The 27,866-nt window shown below is 47.1% G+C and overlaps 1 protein-coding gene across 4 annotated transcripts in view; it reads left to right on the top strand.

The window, feature by feature from the left end:
* PLXNA4 (plexin A4) overlaps positions 1-27,866 on the top strand; it is a 477,975-nt gene that overhangs the window by 320,697 nt on the left and 129,412 nt on the right. Inside the window, exon 6 of one of the 4 annotated variants that reach the window (XM_054221438.1) lies at positions 24,719-24,919. The exons of the other annotated variants lie outside the window; for them this stretch is intronic. Within the exon in view, the coding sequence (XP_054077413.1) occupies positions 24,719-24,899 (181 nt within the window). The 3' untranslated portion in view covers positions 24,900-24,919. Of the gene's footprint in view, positions 1-24,718; positions 24,920-27,866 lie in introns of those variants that run through there. 4 annotated transcript variants of the gene reach the window in all.

Here is a 27,866-nt window from a genome sequence, read left to right as displayed (position 1 = left end):
CCACCCCTCCAAACCCCAGCAAGTTTCTTCTGTCTCCGTCCACATCCAAACTATTACCTTCCTCTACGTCCTTTCCCTCTCGCATGCAGGGGGGCAGAGATGGGGGATGCTCTTTGCCCCCAGAGGAGGGATAAACACTTCTGCAGCTGAATGAGCCCTTCTATCCCTGCCTGGCCCAGCATCAGCTCCAGAGCACACATGCACAAGCGCTGGTCCATGTGCCCGTGGTGACCACGCAAGTTTTCTTCCCTGTACGGTATCTCTGTGTTGTGCTTCAGCTGCCAGCAGAATGGATTTTTGGGGCAGAAGAGCAGGAGCATCCTTATAGGGAGAGGCAATATTTTACGAAGGCGAAACATGCTGACCTTGCTGGAAGCAGAAGGGCCCTGTTCCGGGCTCCGTTGTGTTAGCTGCCATTTCTAGATTTTGGCTGTGCTGCCTCATTTCATCCTCATGTAGCCTCTGTCTAATTCTGGGATGATTAGTCGAACATGCAGAAGCTGTCCTTAAGGGAGGTTACAGCCCCTCGGCACCAGCCTCCTCCTGCTCTGGGATCCGTCCTTGCTGTTATGGGGACTCCTTGGCTGGCAGGTCGTAAGTTCCAATCAGAGATGAAAACAGTCCCATTTTCTGGGAGGACTCGTGATATTTCAAAACTTTTTTTTTTTCCGGCTTGTAGTGGGCCAATTATTTTTCTTAATAAGAAATGTTCTTGAAAGCTGTTTTAGAAGGGGCTGATCCCATTCAGTAATTGGAGAGTGATTCATTTAGACCTCAGAAGTTCTTATTTTGGGATTTTATTTCAGGTTTTAGTAAATTGCTTAAAATTTCAAAATAAAAAGTCATTCTGAAGCATTACTTTTTTTTCTTTTTTTTTTTTCATTAAAATGAAACGTTTGGGCATGTGTGATTTCTTTCTCCCCCTGAAGTCTTTACCAGCTCTAGAGACTGAGGAGAGCAGGCCGTCAACAAACACTGTGGGTCTGGAGGAACTGATGTTTGCTGCGGAGGGGAGAAGGTTTGTTTGAGCATCTCCAGTCTCTCCAACTGTGGAGGTAGCTTGTGCTCTCTGCACTCCTCTGCTCATCTGTGAGGAGCTGCCCATGTCCCTTGAGTGTCCTTCTGGCATGTAAGAACCTTACCTAGGGACCCGTGCTGGCTCTGTTGGCTTTGCACCCCTGTTGCAGAGCACATGACAGGAGCGGTCCCCTTACTCCTGGACCATGGCAATAGGACGCAGTGGCATCCTGTAGGCATCTTCACCCCATGAATGAAGTAATGGCAGAAGGCTCTTAGATATGGGCCATACCAGCCACCTTCCTGGATCCCTTTGGCTCTGTGTTGGTCAAAGCATGACCAAAATCTACTATGCACAATTACCCAGGCTGAGCTGACCATGGATTAACTGGATAGCTGCAGCAGCGGAGATGGTCTTTATGAGGCACTTGACAAGCCATATGAGAGTTTTTTGGTTTCCCCACAGAAGAACAGCCCCATTCACAAGGGTTTTATGCTGTCCTCTGGCAGCACACCCCTGCCCCAGTATGTGGGAAGTTGGCCTCTACGTCCTCCTGCTCCCTAGCTCTTCCCATCTGCCTTGTAGCTGCAGGACACTTGTGTACCCAGAAATTACAATTCTCATTTCTAACATGGTATGGAGGAAAAAAAACCACTTAAACAAGTTGTTTTCTAGGGAGTGAGGGATTAGTGCAGAGAGGGAGAGAGATTTGTTATCCATGCTCAGACTCATTGCCAGATCAGGAAAAAAAAAATGAAAAAGTTACAAAGTGCAGCTCCCGCTGTCTCGTCTCAGCAGGTAACCCGATGCAATGCTGCTTGCAGAGGCTCATTGATCGTCCCTGGCTTTAACTTTCTTGGTCAAAGTCTTCCGAATCACTAGAGAGTCTCGGGTAACCTAAGCCGCCTACGGATGCTGCAATAAGACCTTTTTTGAAGGGTCTTTTGCTTGCTTGACTTTCTGCCGTCTGAAAGACTGTGACTCTCTTTCAGGCTGAGTTTTTTTTCTTTCTTTTCCCCTTCATCTCCTCTCTTTTGCTCCCAGCCTTTTGCTCCACTTGCACAGGGGAGGGAGGATGTCTCAAGTGCTGCGTGGGAAGGGGCACTGAGAAGGGCTGTATGGCTCAGGCTTCAGGGACCCAGCAGGGCAGGAGAGTGCAATATCAGTCCTGTGCCACTCCAAGCTCAAACAGATAGTGAGAAAAGAGCGATTTATTGATTCGTGCAGGGGCTTGTGATCCTATAGACCCTCAGCTTCCACTACAAGAAACCAGGTCCTCATCTGTCCCTCCCCATGCTGTTCCACCCAAGGTGCAAGCTGGAGTCCCTTCAGAAAGGTAGCAGTTTGTCAGTGTTTTGCATTTGCCTGGCATGATGAATAAGTCTTTGCAATCATGACTGGGGTCCTTTTTTATAGGAAAAACTTTCCATATCCTTTCCTGCCTTAACGTAGTCTTGCCATGGGCCAGCTCTTGGTGCCTTCAAGTACTTGGGAGACCCTCTACACGTCAGAGGTACAAGACAATTTTCTTAGTCTTCGCAGAGATGGGTCAGCCACACAAAGAGCAAAAGGCTTCCAACCCAAACCCTACCTTGCCTTGGAAACTTGTACCTGGTGGATTGATCTTCCCCATCAGAGGGGAAGCTCAGAGTAACTTCAATTGCTATGTTCAATACCCTTGTGTGTCTGAGGTGTCTGGTGACATTTCTCATTGCAACAGGAGATTGCCAGATGCATGCTGTTGGCACACAATGGGGAGAAAACCATAAATGATTGGGGGAAAAATAACTGCAGGAAATTTAAAATCTTTCATTTAGTTTGAAAGTCTCCAATCAGTCGATTGGCAGTGTTAGCGCTGCCAGTCAATGGTGGCAAAAGTAGGAGTGAACCAGCTGCAAACTTGCCTTGTCTCCAAACACTGCGTGGTTTAACTCCGCCCCGGTCACAGCTGGTGCTCAGACACCATGCACATGGCCTGTGAACCTCTCCATCTGATAGTGAGGGAAAGTGGAGTCATCTTCCCACAATTGGCCTTGGCACAGAGTGATTCCCACTTCTTCTCAGGTAGTTATCGAAACTGGAGACGGCATTTCAGCCTTCTCACAGAGGGAAGCGCACAGCAGGGGGGCTCCCTGGAGTGACATTGGCCCATTAAGCATTCTGCATCGAGCCTAGATAATCTTTAATCTGTCTGCTGAGGTACAGCTAAAGTACCCATCATTTCACACCTAGGCATTGCCTCTCCTTTGGAACAGAGGAAATAGCCCCAAATGTGACAGCTCTCCAATGGCCTTTTGAAATGAGATCGGGGCTCTTAGTCCAGAGAGCAGGAGGAAATTCTTGGGACGGGGAGCATGCCTATTGATGGTGATAAAGCCCCGAGTGAAAACGGAGGCTCCTGGGAATCCCATTTCACTACAGATGAGGGGTGACATTGAATAAACCTCTCTGAACCAGCCCTGTCCCTTTGAGAGGAGCAGCCGATCACTAGCCCTGGAGAGTCGACCCATCGCTGTACCTGCACGTTGTGCGTCCAGCACTGTTGATGTCCTTCCATTCCCTAGATGCCATCGTGTCCCTTTTGAAAGCACTTTTGCTGCTCTGGTCTACCTAGCAGTGCAGGGCAGAGCTGTGTCCTTCACAGGTTGAGTATCTCGGTGGCCGTGCCTGCCTGAGGCAACCTGGGGACAGCACTGGGCACTGTGGACTGTGAGATGCAGGCGTGTGGTAAATGTGTTTTGATAACAACCTTCTTCCTTGATTAGCTTATTTTGCTAGAGGGAAGAGAGGAGGGGTGGGAAGATAATTACTTTGTGCAGTGAGTTCCAGCAGAAGCTTTCTCCTGATGCAGCCCTGTGAGTTAGGTGTCCTACTTGGGATTTGTCTCCATCACAGAAACATTAGCAGCTCAGGTTTAGCACTGCAGAAAGTTTAGCCTCTGCAGAGAAAGATCTCTGGGGTTTGTTCTTCTTTGATATGAAACAGAACACAGTCTGCCATGGGTTGGGAGGTGTGTCTCATGTGCTAGAACATGCAATGAGAAAGGGATAATGGTGCTCAGTGGTACCTGAGGGCCTTCTAGAGGACCTCCTGTATGCTGGTTTCCTGACAGGGGACACACCTTCATCATCTCAGCATCGCCCTTGGTCTGGGACATTATATGCTCGTGGGTGGAATATCTAGATATCCCACAGTACGTATCTAGGGTAACAGTTAGGGAGGGAATAGGGGCAGGGGAAAGCTGTATGACCACCCTGATCAGCTTCGAAAGCTTGTCAGATGTGCCCTGAAGCTGAGATGCAAAGTTACAGGGGCTGCCACAGGGAAGTAGTGTGCCCTGACTTAGGTTATAAAGTGGAGGTTGACAGAGCCAGCAAGGAGACCTAGATATGGAGTGGCAACATAAGGACTTGAGGTGCCTAAATACAAGTATATGGAGAATGTACAAGGGGAATTTGAAATATAGCTGTTTTTATTTATGCAAGGAAGTCAATTCAGTTGCCCATCCATGCTGTCTGCTGTAACTAGAGTGCCTCTGGTGTATCTGAGATGTTCACCTGGGTCTGGCAAATATGACAGAGCCTACTGGAGACCCATTCTCTCTGAAAGATAAGGTGAGCACCAGCTGGGGTCCTGAAGACATCTCAAGTGACATTAGATCCCTGTGTGTAGGCCTAATCTCAGCTAGGGATGTCCTCTCCCTACATGTTCTTGGGGTGGCCAAAACCTAGGTCTGAGTTTTGCAACTTGACCGGTCTCTTTCCTCCTATGAATTTGAAAGTCCTCCAAGGTCCTAGTTTGCATTAAAGCAGGGCTAGGGTTTCCTGCAAGTAGACTCAGTGAGTGTCATGATGTATAGATGGTTTGGGAAACTCGGTCTCAGTCACCGCGCTGTTTGTAGGGAATTGCTCTCTGTCTTGCTGTCAGATGCTCCCTGGTGCCTCTGTGGCCAATGATCTGCCAATGAGGGAAAATGGCATGCCAAACGAGCTCTCCCCAGGGTGGGGGTATGTCTGCCTTCCACTGTTTCTTCCGTGACATTTCAGCATCCTTGAGCTGTGACAGGTCTCAGAAGGGAACAGGGGGAAGGGAGGTCAGGAAGTTCCTCCTAAAGAAAGGCACAGCGAACTTTTAAGGTATGTCTTTATTCAGACTCACCCTCTCCATGGATCTGCACACTCCTACACATAAATACGTGCCATCATCTTCTGTTGCACACTCCCACATTCAGAGACCTGCCACCAAATATCCCCATGTGCCACCAGCACGTGTGTTTCCAGCCACTAGTTCTCCTTGTTGCTCCCACACCGCTCTGCACTCAGTCCCCCAAGCAGAGCTGCAGAGGTAGATCCTTTCCCAGTTGCCTTCTGGACCAGAGAGATTTTCTCTCCCTTCCCTGTAGTACTGTGGTCCTGGAGGCATGTTGTTTGAGTTCACAGGAGCTTCTGAGGTTGAAGCTAATTATCTCATCCTGCTGTGGGGCTTTTTTTTTTTGTGTGTGTGTGTGTGTGTGTGATCCTCCTTGCTTTGAGATAAGTATAGTCTTTTCTTCCTATCCCCAGCAATATACATATTTCTTTTATTTGGTGAGTGGGTCTGAGCAACTCATCGTTCTGTTTTCTTGAACATCTTGTCCTCCGTCGTTTTCCACTTCAGATATGTCCTTCAGCAGCTTTTGAATAGCATACTATCAATAGCAGGAACCATCTACCAAGGCAGACGCAGATGTTTTAGCTCCATGAATTACAGGAACCAGACAACAGTTTGATCTCTGGCCTTGTGTGGAGATATAGAAGTCCCTTACTCATGTACAACACAACAGTCAAGTAAAACATCTTGCAAATCATAGAATGGTTTAAGTTGGAAAGGACCTTAAAGAGCATCTTGTTCCAACACCCCTGCCATGGGCAGGAACACCTCCCACTAGACCAGGTTGCTCAAAGCCCCATCCAGCCTGGCCTTGAACCCCTCCAGGGATGGGGCACCTACAGCTTCCCTGGGCAATCTGTTTCAGTGCCTCACCATCCTCTTAGTAAAAAAATGAACCCCACCAATTGCCCCAGTAGTGCAGAGCAAGCCTAGGTGTCAGTTGGCTGCAGACAGACTCATCAGTGCAGGCCAGCCACAGAGGAGAGCAGGGGAAAACAGCACATCGTCAGGGCTGCAGTTGTACGAGAGACGAGTGGCAGATCAGGACATGGAACAACATTTCTTGCCTCGTGTTCTAATGCCCAATAGATTGGACCAAATTAGTTTCTGCCAGGGCTAACGGTGCATTTTTAATAGGGTCTCATTCCTGGACCCAGATCTTGACCAGAGTGGCTAACACGGCTGGATGCAAGAAACGAGGATATTGAAAGAAAACACATTTTCTTGTCATCCTCCTGTGGGGGAGGCCAAATTTGCAGTGAAGAACAGACGTGCTGGCTGTGAATTTCTTCTGACAGAGGCTATGGGCTCCTTTGTGCACTGTAGAGATATGGGCAGTCACACTGCAAGCAGGTGTGGATGGATCCTGTAATATAGCATGCATCAGCCCCTGGTGATGCAGAGAATGCAGATTTCTGATTATTTTCCTCCACTGTTTTCCTACCTAGGAAGTTGCACCAGCAATTAGCATGTCTTTTTGACGATTATCTTGTGGCAAAGACAAAAGAGCAAGTTGGGGGCAGAGAAATACATTGAGGGGGGGCAGAAATGTTGAAGGGTCTGCTGGGACAGAGCAAAAGAGCTGGAGGATGATTCTGCCTAAACTGGCTGAAGGGATTTGAGAGATTGTGAATAATATGAGGAAGTGGGAATTGGTGTGGGCTGAAGGTCTGAGGCAGTGTTGTAAGACAGTATCTGGGACAGTTTCTGACTGGGAAAAACAAGTTCTGGACGCCTCGGTACATTTAGAAAGGGATGCCAACCTGATCCACTGTTTACAGAATTTTCTTTATGCAAAAGAGAGCAGCATTTATTTCCCTGATCTGCTATAGATACCTTGCATGATTTTGGCCAAGTTACTTAGGATGATATTTATCTCATCTACTACTGGGTTTGTTGTCTCAGCAGCCAGTGAAGGACTTTTCTGAACACATTCATTGCAACCCTGAGGTGTTTAAGGCAGTGGGGTGAATTGCCCTCTGGAAGTGCCAGTTTCTTCTAGTAGCTGTCGGGGAAACCTACTCTATATCAAACAATGCCCAATTTAAAATAAGTCCAATCCTTAATTTTCTTGTTTTATCCCCTTGTTTGTAGGAGAGGAGCAACAGTTCCTCACCTCACACATGAGGTCCAAAGCCTTCAAGCCCTTCGGACATGAGTGGTTTGCAGAAGTCCTGTTATGGAGCTAGACTTGATGACTGCAGGGTCCCAGACAGTACTGACTATGAGGCATGACGATAATAATTTCACCTCACTGGTGGCTGACTAAGGTCTGAGCTTGTTTAATTAAAGCAGAAGGAGCCTTAGCAGACATGGCAAGGTCTGCAAACACGTGGTAGACACATGTGTGATTCCTTGCTTAACCCAATGACTGTACCCAAATCGCCCTGTGCTCTTGTCTGGTTGTTAGAGCAGAGGTGGCACCAGAAGGGTTAAGGCAGCAAGGAATGAAGAAAAGTCTTGCTTCTCCCTCCCATATCTCATTTCCAATGCCTCCTGCCCCTCTGGCCCCAGGCAGTAAACGAGATCTACATTTTAATTGAGACATGTTAAAAAAATAATCTCAATCTAGCTCACCCATGCCTGGAAGGCTTTTCCCGTGTTAGCTTGGTGCAGATGCTAAGTGCACATTTTTTGGGGGGTGGATGGGGGTGTTGGTTATGTGGTGGTTTCTCTCCTGTTTCCATCCTTCCTTAATTCCTAGGCGTGGGGAAGAGGGCAGGAGGCTGTAGCTGTCAGGAAAAAGTGGAGCAGAAAATGGCAGGACCTCGTTTAGACCTTCTCCCTCTCTTGCAAATAGAAGTGGCATGCAAAACCCAGCCAGGACATGCACCAAGGCATGCAGAGGTACTGGGGTGCTTGCTGGCACTGGGCACCAGCCCTTGAGGAACCGAGGGAACCCAGTCTTCGCAAGAGGCTGTCCTGTGGTTGTAGCTGCATCTTCTCTTCCCTCCCTCCGATCCTCGGTTGCAGGAGTAGAAGGGAGGCCAAGATGCTTCGGGTTTTTGAAACACAGCCTTGCCCGCAGTTGGATGGAGAAGGAAACGGGGTGAAGTGAGGTCTCTTTACTCTCTCACTTGTATTAACTGGTTCTCAGTTTCTTGTCTCAGGGACGAGGTGGGGACATGACCACAGGAAAATCGGAATACTTTTGTTTCGCTGGAACCTTCACCACAAAGAGGTGCAAGTTTTGCCTGCAGACTTTCTCAGCTGCAGCAGAGGGAGAGGAGCCCCCATGAGCCGTCCTTTTCCTTGGCACCCCAGGAGCTAGGAACAGGCAGCCAGACGCATCCTGCCTCCAACACCCGCTTGGAAGGGACACGTTTGCCAGCCAGCCCTGCCAAATGAGCACTGGATTATTTTGTGCAGGGCAAGGGGGCAGGATTTCAGTTCAGATAACACTTTCCTATTATTTTGTCTGTTCCCTGTCTCTTAGAGCTTGCCTGGCCTGATAAGGTGTTACCAGAGCAGAGCATCTCTGTCGGAGCCACCATTGAGATGTGGCTGGGCCAGAGGTGGCTTTTCTCAACTCCTTGTAGGCTTCCCTGGCCCTCTTCCATCTAGTGCCTCTAAAGAGCCAGTCAGTTAATAATGGTAGGAGGATGACGTTGGGATGCTTGCCAAGAGCTTTAGCTCTGTGCTTTTCTCAGGGAGAAGAGAAACTGCAACTGTGGATGAGAGCAAATCAATCTGATCCCTTCCTCAATTTCACCCAGTCTCAATCCTGCAAACAAGCTTGCAAGTAACTTAGTGTATGAGTAACTCAGAAAGTAGAATGATTTTTCCATCTTAAGCCTATTGTCTCATAAAATTTATTTTCAGGTACGGATCTGAATGCTACAGTCTTTCTGGGTAGGTCATACCTAGATATGAATGTGATTTTCTGCATGGCAGGGGCTTAATTCTTACTAATACTCTTAGGGCAACAGTGAGTGTCTGTGTTCTGGTCCCCTCTCTGCTCTCAAGGACCAAAGGCAAAAAAATCACCTTCAGGATTCCCTCCTGGCTTTAACTGATGGAGGATCTGGAGGGGCCAGTGAGAAGGGAAGGAGAGCAGACATGTAGCATAAGGTCATCTGGCCAATTGACAAAATATCATTTGGCTGCCTCTTGAGCTGCTCAGGAACACATCAGTTCAGTTATTGAGTGTTATACTTAATCTGCTATCGATTGGGGTAAGTTGGAGAGGACAGCCTTCTCCGCTACCTCCATTCCCAAATTAAAAACCAAGAGGAGAAGTAAATGCTTTGACTTTTCACTCTGCCTGGATGTTTAGGGAATTTACCGTTAATAAAAAAACCCAAACCCTTAGGAGTGAAAACATGGGTAGAATGAATTATAGCAAAATCAATTAATACTAACAGTATCTATTAAATATTGCACTCTGGAGCTTTATGGGAGTTCACTGCTGCTCTGATATGATCATGACATCATTAACATAATATAAAGAATCAAAAAATCAATAGCTTGCTGAAGCCCAAAATTAAGGCCAAGCAGTGTAATACCATATCCTTAAATATCTGAAATAACAACTTGTCTCTGTCATGTCAGAACTATTTGCAGATGAAACATCTCTCAGAAAGTAGATGGGAATTTGTTGGCCCGCCTGTCACTCCTGCAGCTACCCCCTTGGGATACTTGGCATGAAGGTTAGCTCACTTTTTCCAACAGCATGGACACCAACAGAGCAGAAAATCTGATCAGGGTTACATTGGCATAACCCTGGAGGGACTCCAGAGCAGGCACGGGGGCACTGCATTGGTAGGCAGACAGACGTACCTCTGTAGGATGGAAACGTGGATGAGGTGTCTTCCCCTGTTGACTTGATTTATATTTTATGGTGTTAATGTTAAGGAGTTTCTTTTGTCTAAGGTACCAGGCTAAGACACTGCAACTCTTTTTTGTTGCAGTGGAAAAAAAATACAAATGGAGCTAGGAGAGGCTTTCAGAAGGGCTAGCAGAGCCGCTTGGGCAAGAAGAGACTGGCGTGGGTCTCAATGAGTGTAGAAAACAAAGGTGGTCAGAGGTAGGACCACTGTTTGTGTGGATTTAGTGATCAAATGCCTACAAAAGAGAAAAGGTGTTTAAGATGTGGATAATCTTGGTCCAAGAGGGAATGGATATAAACTGGGCATTTAGTGTGTAAGGTAGAAGAAGGTTTCTGGCTGGGAGGTGAGTGAGAGTCTGAAGTAATCTTCCACTGGGATTAGTGAGTGCTAAAAATATAGCTGGTTTTATGATAAAGCTTGGTAACAATTCTGTATAAGCTGTTAAGGAGCAGTTGCCTGCAGAAGCACCGAGTGAATCAAGAGGTCCTTTCCACCTCTGCACTTTGTGTGTGGGAGAGCTGGAGTTCCTTTTCAGCTCTGCTTAGGATGCTCACTGTGACCTGCCAAGTCTGTGTACGCACATGTCTCCATATGAGCTGGGTGCTGAGACACCATTACAGTCCAAGGACATGGGTACTGCTCCCCATCAGAAGAGTCAGTGGAGTCTAAAGACAGACGCAGCTCATCCTAAAGTACATATGAGGCTCCCTTCAGTTTCTGAAACATAGGCATTTGGTGGCCTTTTTTGGCTTTGACCAAGTCTTCCATAGGTCCTGTGTCACAGCTGCCAACCCCAGGTGGCTCTCTTGGATGCTCTATATGTGGTCAACAGAACAGAACCCTTCTGTTACTGCAGCTGAGTCAGTTCTCTGGGCTCTGATGACTGTATTGAATAAATCCCTTGTCCAGGGATCCCAGGTGTCAACTCACACACCTAAAGATTGACCCATAAATTTAAAAGCCTCAATCTACCATCTTAATCCCACTCCTGCTACCTCTGGACCTCTGATTTTCCAGCTGCTATCACAATCCTAATGCTCATTTGGTTTGCCAAGTCTCCAAGAAGAGAGTGGGGCCTTGGATGATGGTACAGAACATCAACTTTTGTCCCACGGGCAGGTGTTATGTAGGTACAAAGGGTATTGGCAGCTCATGGTCCTTAGGGACAAGTGTTGGGTTTTGGGCTCAAGGTGGTCGGATTGGAAGCACTTGAGGTGACAGGGAAATTCACTGATAAAACTTAAAGGAAAATGATAGAGCAATCTCTCCATTAGGTTAGAGGGACGGAAGCTCCCTTATGACGAATTTAAGAGGAAGGAACGCCTTGTAACGTGGTTAACAGTTGGAGAAAGGATGAAGAACCACATAAATAAGATTTCCCCCTAGTTGATATCCTTGTGGCCCCTCGCACCAAGGACATGTCTTCAGGGGCAGAGATCACAGCTGACAGAGAAACAAGCTGAATGGTAGGAGGCTGATCAGCAGCTAAACATGTAGCTGTGTTTCTGAGGACAACAAGGAATGATCAGAGATTTGCAGGCAAATCCAGACAGACTCCAACGGGAGGAATCCTGAAGTCCTGGTCCATATAATGTATATTTGTAGTAGTAAATAAAACAACTCCGGGGAATGTTACTAAACACTGGAAGACAACTAGCTATGCTGTGAAGTTATTAGAATATAGTTTGGCTTGGGCCAGCTATTGCTCCTTCAAACAATTCCTAGACATGTTTGGGAATTAAATGGGTCAGGGAGGATTTCCAGTAGGTGTTTTGGAGGTTAATAGAGTTTAACAGCATGAATGTGATCAGACCACATAATTTGGCCCCAGGATCAGTCAATGTTTCCTAGTATTGTTTAATATACTAATGGGAGGTAGTGGCAGCTCTCAATTGCAAGGAGACAGTAGGAAGGAAATCCTGGAGGAAAAGCACAAGCTGTTAAGATAACAGGCTAAGAATGAAGACTTTTATAGCAGCATTTTCTCAAATGCAAAATCAGGCACAGAGACAGCGTTTCAACGCACAGTTAAGAAAGCGTAGTAGGAAAAGTTTATAAGGAATAAGGAAACCTTTTCAAAGAACTGGAGCCAAGAAAGGAAGGAACCTGGCTGTTGCCAGTTCAATAAAAATTTGGGGAGAAGGAGGTTTTGAAGGTTGAAACTCATTGTCTAAAGGTGAAGTCATAACATGCCTTTATCCTTGACAAATGGTTGGATTGGAACTTGATAAAATTCGTGTAAGAAACAACAAAAATCAGTCCTAGCAAATGCCCCTTTTAATCAGGACACATGAAAATAGGCAATCAGACAAAATTAAATATATACTTGCCCCTGTGCACATGCTAGTAGCCTGCTTTAAATGAAGATGCTAATAGGATATGCAGCCCAAAACCTTGATAGAAGGAAGATGATCTATGGCATAAATCACACAGGAACAATAGAGGAGGCCAAAATGGTGAAGAAAGGGCTTTTATGTTAAAGAAAATGTAAAGTCAAAGAAAGAAAATAGGGTCAATCTGTGCACAAGTGACAAGGTATCCCTAGGGAAGGGAACGGTGTTAAGGCTGGTTTATTGACCGCTTGAAGATGGTGAAAGCGACTGCGACACGCTGAGAGGAATCCGAAAGGTTGGGAGGGCAGAAAATGCAGTAATGAGAGACTTCAAGTGGCCTCGTATGCACCAAGGAAATGTCACAACACTTGGAGTTCCTACCCCGTTAACCCACTGAAAGAGAAACAAGTCTGGATTTACTCGTAGGATTCACTCGCAAGACGTGCTGCAGGGCATGGCTGTCAATGCATTGCTCTGTAAGAATGGCCACGCGGTCCTCAAATTCAGCATCCTGTAGAAGCCAAATAAAATAAATAAATAAAAACTACAGTGAAGTTCAACTTCAAAGTGGAAACAACATAAAAAATGAGGAAGCTTGTTAAAAGGAGCAGCCACAAGGGAGAAGTTCTTCATGGTATCCTAGAGACTGCATAAAGACATCATGTAAGAGGTTTACTGTGAATTTATATGGCCTATGAAAAAAGACCTGAAAGACGGTAAAATTTAAAAATGCCTGCTTAAACAGCAAAGTAAAGAGACACTGTTCAAACCTGGAAGTTGTACTCAAAGGAAAGAAATAATAAAAAGATCACTAACTCTATTATGTGAATTGCAAAACAATTGTAAGGCAGCCCACATCATAGGAAACATATTGCTAACCTCATAAAAATGGATGATTAAAATTTAACAGGGTTCCCCCGGAAGTTTACTTTCTAAAGGGCAGAAGCTGTCTGAAGTTCTGCCACTAAAGGTTTAGTAAAAAATGCTTTTAGAGCATAAATGCAGTATTCACTGAAAGATCCTTAAGAAACTCTGATATGAAATTGCTGCGTTGTTAAATCTATTGTACACCTCATTGCTTATACTGGCCTTGATGCTGAAGAAATGAAAGGTGGAAAAAAGTATATTTTATTTTTTTTTTTTAAGTTGGACTCATGAAGGGTCCAAGAACTAGAATCCAGAAAGCTGACCTTTTTTAACCTGTCAATTTGGTTGAACCATGGTTAAGAATAGATGGGAAAAAAGCATATGACATGCTGGGGGAGGGGAGGTGGGTGTCACGAGTCAATTATTGTTCTTTAAATAAATCAAAGTCCATGTGATATGGATGATGTAGTTAATACAGAGGAATTTATACTTTTCCCATAGCTAAGAATTTTAACTATGCTGTCACGGGACAGGAAGAAGAGTCTTCTGACAGATTAGTAACCAGTTCAAAGATGGGAAATAAAGATCAGGAATAAAGGGTTATGACGGAGGGAGGGAATACCCCGGGGGGGTCCCATGGGAATCTCTGCTGAGGGTGTTTGGTGTATTTATGAATGAGTTAAAAATGGGTAAAGAGTGAAGTAGAAAAAAATAACTGGTGAGAGAGGGCTTTTCAGAGTTGCCAAAAGCAAAAAGTTCTGTAAGGAGCTGTAGGAGGAATATACAAAACTGAGTGTCAGAGCAATACGGTGTAGCTCAGGGCTGATGCGCCCACGGTTAACCGAGAGTGGCAGCAAGGCGGCTGTACCTTCAGGTGTTCAATGGCCAGCTGTAGCGAAGGAGGTGGTGAAGTCAGCCTGGGTAATTCTCCACAAACCCCGAATAACACGCAATGTGAGGCATGGTTTGGAAGTGAATGGAGAGCACAACAGAGGGTATCATTACGTGGCGATCCATGGTACTCTCCCATGCTGCGTACACTGGACACTTTTGATCATGTAGAGTTAAAATGAATATAGTCGACCCAGGAAGGCGGTGGGAAGTGTGGGAAGCAGGAACACAGGTTTGTAACAATCTTTATACAGGGAGAGATTGTATGACTTGGCGATTTTCATCTTAAAAGAGAGATGACTGAGAGGGCTATAATACATCCAGACAATCATGAGTGTAATGAAGAAAGTGAATAGGGGATGATTACTCACCATTTCTCATAACACAAGGTCTAGGGAACTTTATAGGAGATTATCAAGTGGAATATTAAAACAAACAAAAGAAAGGGCATTTTCATATAACGTATCATTCATCTGCGCAACATTGTGAAGCACATTACGGAGGCCAGAAATACAACTGTCTGGAAAGCAATTAGACAAATTGATGAAAGAAAGATCTGTTGAGAGCTGTTCAATACAGTGATGTCACTGCAGGCTCCAGGTCAGGCAGTCCCCACGTCATTGTGTGCTGGAAGCTGGAAGTTTAAGCCAGGAGAAGTTTCACTCTGTAGTCTCTGTTTTATTATTTTTTCCACCCAAGTATCTGCTACCCGAGTCAGAGACTGAATGAATGGCTATACGGATATTTGGGCTGAGCTGTTACAGCCATTCCTATGCCCCGGTGTTTTCAAAGGCCTCTCATCATGAATTTGCACATCTCTTAAATAAAGGCCCCCTAACCAGTGCAGCTGATATAGGGTGAGCGTTATGAGTATTTCTGCCGTGCACATCCAGCCAAGGCATGTCTGGAAGCCCTTTGCAGAGACATAGTTACTAAACTGCTCTTCACCCTGCCCAGCATGCCTTGGAGTTGGCTTTGGCTCCAGCATGGTGTTGGAGCAAGATGGTGTTTGGCAATTGCCCCACGCTGCCTGGAGCAGGGGCTTCCCTTCCATTCAGCCACCCTGTGGTCCTGCTCGGAAACTCCATCTCCCTCTCACCAGCTGCGGCTTTTGTTGGACAGGAGTCCAGCGCCGGCCTGAATTGTGTTTGATTAGCTCAGTAACTGCATGGAGGGGAAGCCAAGATCATTGCAGAAGCCTTTCAGCAGCAACAGTGGGGAGTCCAAATACCCATTAAAATGTGTGCTCAGCTCATCTCGAGTCAGTCATTTTTGCTGTCTCCCTCCATCTCATCCTTTGTTTTCTTGCCTTTGATTGTAGCTGATGAAGTTTGTATCGGTGTTGTCATGGTGAGTCTATTATGAAATGGTCTTTTCCCTGGGGACCAGGCATCGGGATTCTGGTTTCCCTTGAAAACTCCGCCACTGAGGCACAATGGGCGAGCGATGTTTCTCCATCTCAGGTTCTCTATTCTGAAACATGGTGACTTAAAAGTTTTACTTCTTCCAAGCATACAGGGAAGACATGTATCGGATTTATTGATTTCCTCTGGGTGTGTGATGGGTGATGCTTTAAGGATGGATTTTGAATGACAACTTTATCCGCTCATCTAAACGATTCCAGCGTGAGGTGTGTCAATGTCACAGCCACAAGCTGGTCTAAAATCCAACCTGCCAGTCATTGTGACAAGGTCATGAGAGATAGGAGGGTGGAGAAATCCCTGAGCTACAAGCAGTCCGCAGGGAATTACTGAATGGATCCTTCTGGATCTGACACTTATTTCCTCCTAGATTTGACAAATACCTGAATATCGCTGTTAGTGCATCTCACCTTGTCATGTGAGAGCTGTGCCCATTGTGAGCTCTGGGATGGATTGACTGGTTGGATTGGTTGGCATCCATTCTGGTCAGACTGGGAATAGAGGAAGAGTTATTTTGACAAGATAAGTTTCTTGTGACTTGCTGCTTCTGCTGGCTCTGCTTTCACAGCTACCTCCAGACATCGGCTGCTGGGTACTAAGGATCCCCTTTCTTTGCATGTGGTAATTGCTAATGATCGGAGTGTGAAAGTAAGGAAAGAAATCTATAAAGTAAACACAAACTGGGATTGAGCTTTGTCTGAAGGGATGGGGGAAAGCTGGAAGAAAAAAGTACCCCAAACAACCTGGTAACAGGATAGAAACCAGCACTGACTGCCTGCATCACCCAGTCGTCCCCCCTACAGTCCCTGTAACTGGTGGCACAGACTTTCATCCCGTGTTACAAGAAAAGCTCCCTAGCTACTGTGTGTTTCTTGAAATGCGGGATGATTATTGCTCCAAAAGAGTTAAATTTTTAAATATTTTTGAAGGTCTGTGACTCTCTCTCCCCTGCCTTCACCCGGTTCCATATATGTGTCATTGCAAACTGGCACTGTCACTCCCCTGATGTACTGATTTCTACTCTGAATTTTGCAGAGTATGTGTCTCGTGTCTAGGGAAGGAACTAGGGCTCCCTGTGTCTGGCTGATCTTCTGAGTTCATCCTTTTCCTCCTTTGCAAGGCCACAGACAGAAATCCCTCAGTCTTTCCTCTAAACACCAGTGTACCCATGAAATCAGAGGGAATGGTTCAAGGTTATTACAGAAACACAAGAGAAACTTCTGTATTTCAGGGGCTGTTTGCAGACCAGAGAGTAGGATGTTGCTGGGTGGGAATAGGGATTTGCTCTCTCACAAAGCGCTGGTCCAACCGATGCTTCTTTAGAGCAACGCCAACAAATCACTACATGGGTGCTGCGCATACTTTAATTAGATATTGAATCATTGACTAGAAATGAGGCCTCCACATATATCTGAGGTCAGCATCCCCCACCCAGTGGGCCTGAGCTGGCTACTTCAGTGAAGGCAGAAGGTCTGGACCTGCCCATGACCTTCCTCTAATTATTTGGAATCCATATTATGGACCTTGCTGCACAAGACAGCCAATGCCAGGTGTTCAAATTAATAAGCTGAACCAGGTTTTCCAGTCAGTGCTCTGGGCTGTTTTCCATTCCTCTTTCTCTTCGACATCTGATAAAATAACTCAGGGCTTTGGTCAAAGGTATTTTGCATGCATGCTATTGATAGCACTTTGGAAGTGTTTGGGAGGGTTTTTTTTCCTACTTAGAAAGAAAAAAAGATGCAGAAAACTCATCAAGTCAGGGAAAAAAGTAATCATAAAGTTGGTGTTGGGGGAAGACAGTTTCTAAAGGGAATTGCAAGCATCCACTGGAGATCAAGGGCTAGTTTATGGTAGTGCTGGTAATTTGTAGTTCTAGTGAACTCAAAATACAAGCAGGTATAGTGCTACCAAGATTTTCATCCATACTGGAACTCATTCAGCCATGGGATGAGCAAGAACAACTCCCCAGCTACTAGCCATTTGCCCATGAGTCTGAATGAAGTCCTATTTAATAGCAGGAGCATGTCATCATTATGGCCAAAGTAGCTAAATCCACATATTTGAGGTAAAGCAATTAACAGGTTAGCGGAGGGAGGATTGGTGTGGGACAGGGTTTCTTCAGTGTGGCTCATTGGAAGTGAACTGGCAATAACCTGTCACCTGAGACGGCCGTCAGGGAAATCCTTGACACAGAGATTCATTTGCTTGTGGAGTACTCTTCCTAATAGAAGAGGCAGAAACACATCAATAAGGCATGTAAGAGAGGACTGGAAAACAGCCTGTAGAAGATCCTTGAAAAACACACACAGAGTGGAGGGAGTGACTTGGAACGTATGTCCCCATTCTAGATTTTCTGGTTGAATAGGTAAGAGGTGCCTACGGTGGTGGAACTGGCACTTACAGCCAAAACTTTTGGGCTGGACCTATTGTGTCACTAACTTGCTGGTTTCACAGGGAGAGATAGTGTCTGTGTTTTGACAGTAACTGGGGTCCTAAGGGGTCTAGTGTTTTCAGCAGTGCTTGTGGGAACTTCTAGGCCATCACCTCCCTCTGGAGGAAGGTCCCAGTTGCCCTCACTAAGTGGAGTCCCCCATGGTGACTTTCCTTTCTCACCCTCTTCAGGGGGGGCTTGTTTCAGTGCTGAGGGTTGAGGGTTTATTCTCTTCTCTCTACATATTAGATATCTGTGTGTACGTTGTGTGTGTGTGTATATACACACCTCACACACTAACTATAGTCAAGTGCTATGCAGAGTCATACCCACATGCTTTGATGCAAACAGGAGCTCTGTGGATGTTTGCTTCTCCACACTGATACCTCTTTCTTTCATGCACCCATGATGTACCTGGGCGTCATAGCTTCTTTATGGGTGTTCTAAGTTCAGTTGTTCTTGCTGCTTCTGGCCCACAGCATCCTCCTCGTGCATCATTATTCTCTGTTGCACAGCGATTTTTTTGCATCAGGGAAGGGACGAGGAGCAAAAATAATTTTCCTCCCCTTCTGGAGATGGTAATAGTTGGTTAATGTGTCTAAATGTCATGTTTCTCACATTCATAGAATCATATACTCATTTAGTTTGGAAAAGGCCTTTAAGATCACCATGTCCAACCATAACCTAACACTGCCAAGTCCACCACTAAACCATGTCCCTGAGTGCCATGTCTACACACCTTTTAAATACCTCCAAGGATGGTGACTCAACCCCTTCCCTGGGCAGCCCGTTCCAATGTTTGACAACCCTTTCAGTGAAGAAATTTTTCCTAATATCCAGTCTAAACTTCCCCTGGTGCAACTTGAGGCCATTTCCTCCTGTGCTATTGCCTGTTTCTTGGGAGAAGAGACCGACCCCCCCGGCTACCCCCTCCTTTCAGGGAGTTGTAGAGAGCAAGAAGGTCTCCCCTCAGCCTCCTTTTCTCCAGGCTGAACATCCCCAGCTCCCTCAGCTGCTCCTCACAAGACCTGTGCTCCAGACCCCTCACCAGCTCTGTTGCCCTTCTCTGGACCCGCTCCAGCACCTCAATGACTTTCTTGTGGTGAGGGGCCCAAAACTGGACATAGTTTCCTGTAGTGAGGGGCCTCACCAGTTCCAAGTACAGGGAGACAGTCACTTCCCTAAAGTGCTTCAACAACATCCTTTTTTGATCACTGTGCCTATTGCAAACACATTGAAAAGAGCAACCACAAAGGTGACAGCCTTTCCATTCGAGTTGAGAGAGGGGAAAAGTTCCCAGTGACATATAAAAGGCAGGCAGAGAATGAACCAGATCATCTCTCTTTCTGTCCGTCTGTCTGTCCGTCCATCCATCCATCCATCCATCTGTCTATCACATTAGTATCATGCATGTGTAATAATCCTGGTTGTAGAAGACGTATATCAAAGTATCTCTTCAGTCCTTTCCATCAGATTAGATATTTATTCAGAACACAGGGAGAGTTATTGGTGAGCTTGCTGCTGTGTGGATGCTCTAACAGATTTTTTATTGCGCTTTCCGCACAGAGATTGCAAAACCCCAGCCATCCTAATGCTGCATTTACTTCATCAATTCTTGTGACTGCTAATGCTGACGCTATTCTGTTTGGCAGCCTCCATTAAGAATGGTTTGCCCCATGATATTAACAGGCAGTGAAGCTTTGTGCTGATGGATAAAGCGCGGTGTAAAACCTGATTGGAATCAATCAGAGTAATTGTCTGGATGTGTGGTGGTTAATAGGAAATGTCCTGCATATTATTGGCTGTTTTATATAGCAAACGGATTAGCTTTCTGCTGCCTTTTGTGGCTCGCATCCTCTCCTGAGCCGCTGGGGGAGGTGATGGATCTGCTGGGAGGCTCAGGAGACGCCGTGCTGGCGTTGCATCCCGTGTCAGTCTGGGAGACACAGAACTTGGAGAAGAGCCCTGTATTTTCTATTCATCTCCATGGCTATTCTGCATTTATGTCCATTGCTAAGAATTTGGCAAAGGGCAACTGTCAGCCTGTTTCGTGGCTGATGCTAAGCCCAGGCCAGGGCTTCGGGAGGCAATGTGCAGCAGAGACCAGGAGCAAGACTGAAGCAGAAGGCCTCTGAGTCTGGTACGCGTTACAGACTCAAACACTGGCAATTAAACACAATATTGAATCCACTCAGGTCAGCTTGATGTCCCCACAGCTGACCTGACAATCTGTGTTTGGAAGAAAGTCTGAAGAGACACCCACCAAGAGCCTATCGACCCTCAGCGTCTGAGTGTTGGTCCCAGTTCACACGCAGAGGCAGCCTGGAGGGACTGAATGCGAGCAAGCCCACGCACAGGATGGTCTGATTCAGCCAGGGACCAGAACAACCCATCCTGAAACAGGCTTCACAGACAATAGCAAGGCACGGTGACATGCCACTCACACCCCAGGAGGACCTAGGACGCTCTCTGATCAGGCAGACTGTAGCTGAGCTAAAGCCACTGTGGTTGCAGAAAGCAAGTGGGTCATAGCACCTGGCGCATTTACACATAAACTAGTAGGAGCCTTGTTCTGCAACATCCTCTTCTTCTGGGAGAGGCTTAAAGCACATAAAGGTCACAGCTGCCTCATCAAAGCGTCTTCCCAGCCACCAACTCAGGGCAGTTCTTTCCAGGCAGCCTCTGGTTGCTGAGGACTCTCAGCTTTCTCCCTGACACAAGGACTGGGCATTTTTTTTTCTCTGTTTTTGGTGCATTGATTGTTAGCAAGGATAATAAGTCCCCACAACACGCAGGGAAATATCACTCGTGTTTCACAAGCAAGAGACTCGCTCTTGCCCAAGGTCATGAGGGGTGCCTTTAATTTAAATTCCATGCTAGAAACTTCTGAATCCCTCAGAAGAGATTTTTCTTGCGAGCAGAGATGCTGATGCTGGAGAGGGAGAGGGAGAGTGGGCTTTGGCTGGGAGAGGCCAGCTCCCCTTGGTGGTCAAAGCCCTGGGTACCATCTGAAGTGCAGCAGGCTGGGATCCTAATGAAAGAGCTTTTCAAGCACTCGTTTCTTTCCTCAGTGGGTAGAATACTATTAACCTTTAAGGCAAAATTATATTTCGTGCCTCTGGGAAGCAGTAACATTTTACCGAGCTGCACGGGGGAATCAGGTAAACAATTGTTAACTCTCTCCAGCCCCATTTCAAGGCCATTTCGGGGCGGCTGTGTGTGCATGTGTGTGCAAACCCTGCCAAGCAGCTGAGCAGAGCTCTGTGCTCAGGATCGCCTCGCTGCTGGAGTTCTGCAGTCTCCTGCTGCAATTCAGCCTGCATGTCCCAACCTCTTTGTTCATTAACTGGTATTCGGTTGGCATCTTGGTCCCAAAAGTTCAGAACTGCTGTTTTGCCATTTCCCAGTTCCATGTTGGGCAACAGAGTCAGGCCAGAGGACACCCTTTATGAGCCCATAGTGTTATATCTCTCACAGCTGTAGGCAAAGCTGCTGTATGTGGCACCACTATTAAATGAAGCCCTGGAGGTGAGCCCTGCTGTCACTGAATTGAATATCCAACTCTGTTTAGAAGCTGTTTCACCCAACAAACTGCCTGTTGCAGTTTTGACAGTCTAGAGGCTTTGACCAAGTCCTGTCCTGCCCTTGGACACTGTGTGGGGTCACAATATGCTGAAGATAGAGAGATGCACGATTTGGTGTCAGGTTGTAACAGGCTGGTGGCGGCTATGAGCTCCCTCAAGCGTGCTTCGCACAAGAGCTTCTAAACCTGTTGAGCGTTGGGATCACTTTCTGGCAAAAAAAACAGAGAGGACTAAAAAGTGAGACTCTTGCTTCTTTTCCTTGTTTTTTCCCCCCCTTTCCTTTCGTGCTGTCTCTTCCCCATTACTCCATTTCTCCAGCTCTACCCTCACTTCCAGACAGTGCTCTACAGTGGGTACTGTGGGTTGGGTGGCCAGGGGTATCGAGAGGGCTCTGAACTGCTCAAGCCTTGGGAGGGAGAAAGCAGGAACCACAATCTGAGGACAAAGTCAACACCTTGGGTGGAAAATTAAATCAATGAAGCAGTGGGAGCCAGGAAGCAAACGATGCAACGGCAGCAAAGCTAGCTTACAAATTGAAATGTGTTTGCTGGGGATTGTCCATTGGCTTGGGGAGTTATTATTTCCATTTCTCTAGTTATGAATTAATTTCTAGAGAACTTAATCATCCCCTCCCTTCTCCCTTCCACAACCCCCTCTTCCCTTCTCCTTCTAATTTTCCACTTGACTGGGGATTCTCTGACAGTGAAAATTCAAGCTTAGAGGAGGTCCATGCAAGCTGCTCCATTAGACTGGATAATCTCATTGGAACCAGTGGCTTGAATAATAACACCTTCACCTCATGCGCTGCACCAGATTCAAATGACGCTTAACACCCCAGGCTGTGGGGACGGCTACGGCAGGGGAAGGGGTGGGTTGGAGCCTGCACCAAGCGCCTTTGTCTCCTGGCTCTGCCAACCTACCCACGCTCCCGAGGACACATCTGCAGTCTGAGATAAATGCTGGTCCAAGACTCCTCTGACGCTGAGACCTCCGCACTGTCAGGAGCCGAGGCATCCTGAACTTGGCAGCTCTCTGCACATGTGGAGCCCAGACCCACATTGTCTCAGTGGGTCAGGGATGAGCGAGGACAAGCAGGCTACAGCCTATCCCACCAGCTGATGTCCCAACTTCTGCTTTCCCTCAGCAAGTTGTGCAGGTTGGAGGAGGATGATTTAAGTGGGACTTAATGCACTTCAGCCTCTTGCCAAGTCCAGCCTTTACCTTCACAACATAAGCACATAACCTAGACCTTTTTATGCCACCACCTTGCTACATGGAGAGCATCGGCCTGGCTTTAGATCTAACCAGGATGTCTTAAAGAGTCCTCACCCTGTTTTACAACCCACCTGACAGCACAAACCCACCACAGGCTCTGTTTCTGCTCCATGGTCTTCCCCTCGGTGCGCTGTGCCAGACTGTAGTCTCCCTTCCAGATGCAACTAAAAACCTGAGTTGTGTCACCAACCCATAAGACAGATGGTTTGAATCCAGGATTTTGGATTGGACTTTATGGGGTTGATCCTGAAGGACTCCAAGTCTTGCAGGACTCTCTTGCTCTTTGCAGATATAGTTGGACTCTTGTCCATCACATATTATCGTGTTGAGAGACGTGTCTCATATGGGTGGATCATGCATGAGACCCAACAGCTCCTACCTCTTTCAGCATCCCCAGCCCTTTTCCACCACCTACCCTCACTGAATCCACACTATCATGACTTCACAAACTGTGTTGGAGCGTTGCTGTGCATTTTCACATCCAGAAGAAATAATACCTTCTCATGTTGACTCCCATCACAGCCACCAGTGCAATCTGGCCATCCTGCACACCCAGGAGTCTCAGAATTTCCCAGAGATGAGCACTGTGCAAGTTTTCTCCAGAAACTACGTGCTTTCAAAGGGAAGGAAACCAGGAAAACGTGTGTGAGAGATGGACACCTGGAATGTATAATAAATGGCTCTATTGCCGTGCATCTGACAACCCAGCCTGCTGGAGGTCATTCACAGTGCCACAGCAATTTTTCAGCATTTAACCCATCCCTTCCAGCCATGCACGGATGATGGGAAATTCATACATCACATGCCGACAGCCTTTTCCTTGCAGCTGGAGCATTAGCTGAGATCCCCAGCAAAGCCACAGGTCAGGGAATGCTTTCCTGTGCCTCACGGTGCGAGGGGCAGGCTCGGTGGGGTGTGCCAGGCTGGAGTAGGAGCTCCTCGGCTGTTTTAGGGGAATAATGCCTGAGGACGTCCTTTTGGCTGAATGGTTACAGCAGCAGAGGGATGAGGTAGGGATCATTCCTAGCATCGTCTGAAGTCCTGGTGTTTTGTTTCTTATGGCTTGGCTCTGGGTGGACCCTTGCTCAACTCCAGACCTCTCTCCAGAGCCAGGTTGCTCACCTTGCTGGGTAGACAACTGCTATAGAGGGAGATCAGGCTGCCTGACGTGGCCCTTAGTATTCAGCAGGGAGAACAAGCTTAGGAGGAGGGAAACTGAGCTTTTCTCTGACTTTTTGGCTGGAGCCGGCTTGGGCAGAGAAGGGCAGTGAGGCTAAGATTAAAATCCTTCCTGCTCTCTTTTTCCTTTTGTTCCTCTGCCCCCCAGATTCCCTTTCCTAGTGCACATTGTGAAGGAGCTGAGCTGTGAAAGTCAGGATGAGGCATACTTTGAGTAGGGTTTGTATTGTTATTTGTGTCAGAGTGGGGCTGAAATGCTGACTTAGGTAGTTGGAAAGCTCTAGGTCTGACCAAAAACCTGTGCAGGAGTGATGTGAGGGGCTGAAAGCTACCACATAAGCACATTTTATCCTTTATTTATGACCTATGAGACAGTTTGCCTGTTGAAGGCTGTGCATCCAGCTCAGCCTGTGCTTTTCCCTTGCTCTGAAGAGACAAATGCCCTAGGGATGGATCGGGAGCTTCAGTCACAGTCTGGGTGGGGTTGGTGAAATTGCATGCGTGCCTGTCTTCTTCAGGCAGCAAATACCATCACAGTGATTTCACATCACATGGAGAAAGCCGAGGCTGGGCTAAGAGGTTCGTCAGCTTATTTTTCCCCAGTGAAGCTTAACTCTCTGCGTGGAGTGCCTCTCCTCTCCAACCAGAGCCACGGGGCAGTTGGAGACCTTTCTTTTGTGGTCTTCATGGTAACTGGGGCTCAATGTAATTCTCTCTGTGCTGTCCTGTGGTTTTTTTCAGGTTTCTAATTGTACTGCTGCAAAGCATGGGGAAAGTTTGGGTCTGGAGGGAAGAACTGTCTCTGCCAGCAGCAAATACTGGAGCTACAGCACAAGTCATTGTCTGTTGGCCCTGCTACCAGGGACATGGGCAGATGGATGGATGCACACAGGCAGGAGGAGGAAGGAAGGGAAGAAGCTGAAGAGTGATGTGAAAAAGGAGATATTGATGAAGGTCGAAATGAGCAGTGGGGAGGGACAGCCTGGTTTGAGAAACTCTGGGGGTTCCCTATACCCTGCACCTTTCTGGGTAAAACTCTTTGGGGCAAGGGGTTTCTAGAGGTGGGGGATTTCGATAAACAGTGTTCAAGGCCAATCAGTCTATCCTGTGGAAATGTTTTCTCTCTTCTTGCTACGTTTCCCCAAGTCAGAACAGCAGATGCTAACAGCAAAAGAGCAATTAAATTACATGCTGGCTGAGTCTGGCAGTGATTCAGTGATTCTGTATAAAGGGGGGACCCCTTACAGTGTCCTTCCCATGGCTTCCCAAACCTCCCTGCAAATCTCCTTGAACACAGATGCTGCACTTCTCATTTGCAGTTTTCCTGCTCTGTTTATCCTTTAAGAGGTGAGGCTGAAGTGGCACGAAAGACGCCCACCCATCTTTTAGGACTCATGGGTCTCACTGCAGTCTTGGCAGTGATTCATAGGGAAACCTCAGGACTACTGATTTGGATTAACTCTGATCTCTGAACAACACACTCCAAATCTTACCTTTCTGGAGGCATGGGCACCTCACATCCTCTTCACCAACAGATACTTGGTGTTTGGGCCATGGTGATAAGGAAAAGACCAAATACATTTCTCTGGAGTTATTTGAGAGAAGCTCCCCTGAATAATTCAGGGATGATGTTCCTGGGCATCTGAATCAGGCCATGAACAAAGAGCTTCATCCCCTTTGAACAAATTATTTGCATCAGCCCTTGCAGAGGAGAGCATATAGTAGTGCGGGAGAGCGTAGGTGTTATCTACCCAGGTTCTGGGGAAGACACTCACAAATATTATTAGCATGAATAGGAAGCGCCATGATAGGATGCTCTCTGGGAAAAGTAATTTTGTTCATTAATTACTTGCCTTATCTAGCAACCTCGTTCCCTTTCTCTCACTTTCTTCTTTTTTTTAATTTTCTTTAAAATGACTGTAAGTGAATTCAGTGCTGGGAAAGTTATTTTACTGCCTCCTCAGAGACAGAAGTTTGTGTTACTCAGGTAGCCTTCAGCTGAATCTTCAGGGGCTTTTCCATCTTCATTTGAAGCCCAGTATTTATGGGCAGATGGCAAAACATGGTTCCAGGCACATTCCTGTGTTTCCTTTCTTCTGGACCACCACAGTGCTCCGGACTGACTGCAGTTCACATGTGTGCCTTTGGCGTGAGTTCTGCCTGCTGCTTGGGATTTTGTGCTCTGAGATTCTCCTCCTGCCTTTAGCTTCCAGGCTCGTGTTGTGCCTGGTTAGTTCAGCAACAAAAGGAGTCAGAGGGCTGTGATTTAAGGGACAGCATAGCAGAGACCCTGCAGCTTCTGAGACGTCCTTTCCTTGTGTCTTTGACCCTTGCAGGAGGTTGGAAAGGGTCAGTGGATGAAAGCAGGTGATACCCATCCTCCCAGATGTCAAACATACGTGTTGGCTTTTTTCAGACTGCTTCTACAGTGGTGAATAGGTTTATTCCAGGGACCTGTGCGTTTTGAGCACAACTGCTGCTAGTCACAGCATCAGGTGAGTTTGCAGTGTCAGGTGGGAATTGACAAATGCCACTGTTTTTCAGGGCAGCCTAGCTTCATGCCACAGGTCTCATTGGTATCTGAAGTCAATGGAAGTAGAGTTCCCCAGGCTGAAATGCCACCATCCCCTGCAGCCTGGGGCTGGGACCCCCCTGGAGCCAAGTCCTTACCCCAGAGCTGCTCAGTCCTGGAGGTGGCCTGATGCTGCAGAACTTGTTGGGGTTTTTTGAGGTCTCTCTGAACATGACGGCTGTCATGGGAAGGAACAGAGCCTTTCTGTCATGCTGAGCAGGACAGGCTGAGAGGTTTATTTCCACACCACCTTCCACAGACCCCCTCCCTCATTTCCACACTCTCCTCCCCCTGTGCCAGCATACAATTTCCAATTCTTTATTGGACAAAGGCTCCAAGTTTCCAGGGATTTGCATGTGAAATGCTCCCGTTCATCTCAGGCTTGAATGAGCTATAAAAATGCTCATCAGGGATCTGCCTACAGAGGCACACACATGTGTACACACAAATCGCTTGTCCATGGCTGCACCCCAGCAGTGCGTGAGCTGGTGTGGTCCTTGGGCCACCTCTGAACCTTTGTTCACAGCCAGGGGAGCAGGTTGCATTTGATGGGCCAACCCAGGGCCCCCCAGGCAAGATTAGCAGGGACAAGACAATCTGCAGCTCTGGAAACTTGGGGAGTAGGGTAGAGGGGAAGGAGAAGGGGCATAAAATCCCCCCAGGCAGGGGGGAGGGATGTTGTTTATGGAGTGCCTGGCATTGTAGGGTGGGAGATGGAGGAGTAAATCCCTTGCACCCACGCCCCGCGGGGCTCCGGGGGTGGGCTTATTCAATTGCTGCGATAGAGGGAGGAGCCCACCTGGGGACAGAGATAACGGGCGGGCGGTGGGATTGCCGTTCTGCAGCATAAGCCGGGAGAGTTATCAGGGCAGAAACTCGGCTTCTATTACCATGCATTAGAATAGATTAGCAGGCAGAGCAATTAACATCCTCACTCTATTTGGCGAAGTGACAGGGTCGGTGGCGGCGGGCAGGAGGCATGTGGGGAAGAGGCAGCTTTGGCAGGGTCGCATTTCCCTCCCCAGACTGTAGCCCAAGGATGGAGGGGACTTTTGGTCTTTCACCCCAGGGCTGTCCCTGCTGGGACATTGAAAAGAGCAGAGGTGGGAGTCAGCTTTAGTTAGCGTTCTGAAACTTTTTGTGGCTCGTGGTCCCTGAAAAATTGCCCTGGGGAGATGCAAAGCTCCAAAAAGTGAATTTCAGGTTTCTTGAGTTACCTTTTCCATCTCTCTTTGAGAGATTCTGCAGACCTCTAGGTTCCAAAATACTACCAGTTGAAAAAAAAACAAACCCTGCTTTGGCTTCCTGAGGCCACCC

The sequence above is a fragment of the Rissa tridactyla genome, chromosome 1 (genome assembly GCF_028500815.1).
Source record: "Rissa tridactyla isolate bRisTri1 chromosome 1, bRisTri1.patW.cur.20221130, whole genome shotgun sequence".
Lineage (NCBI taxonomy): Eukaryota > Metazoa > Chordata > Aves > Charadriiformes > Laridae > Rissa > Rissa tridactyla.
This window is presented reverse-complemented; position numbering and strand designations above follow the sequence as displayed.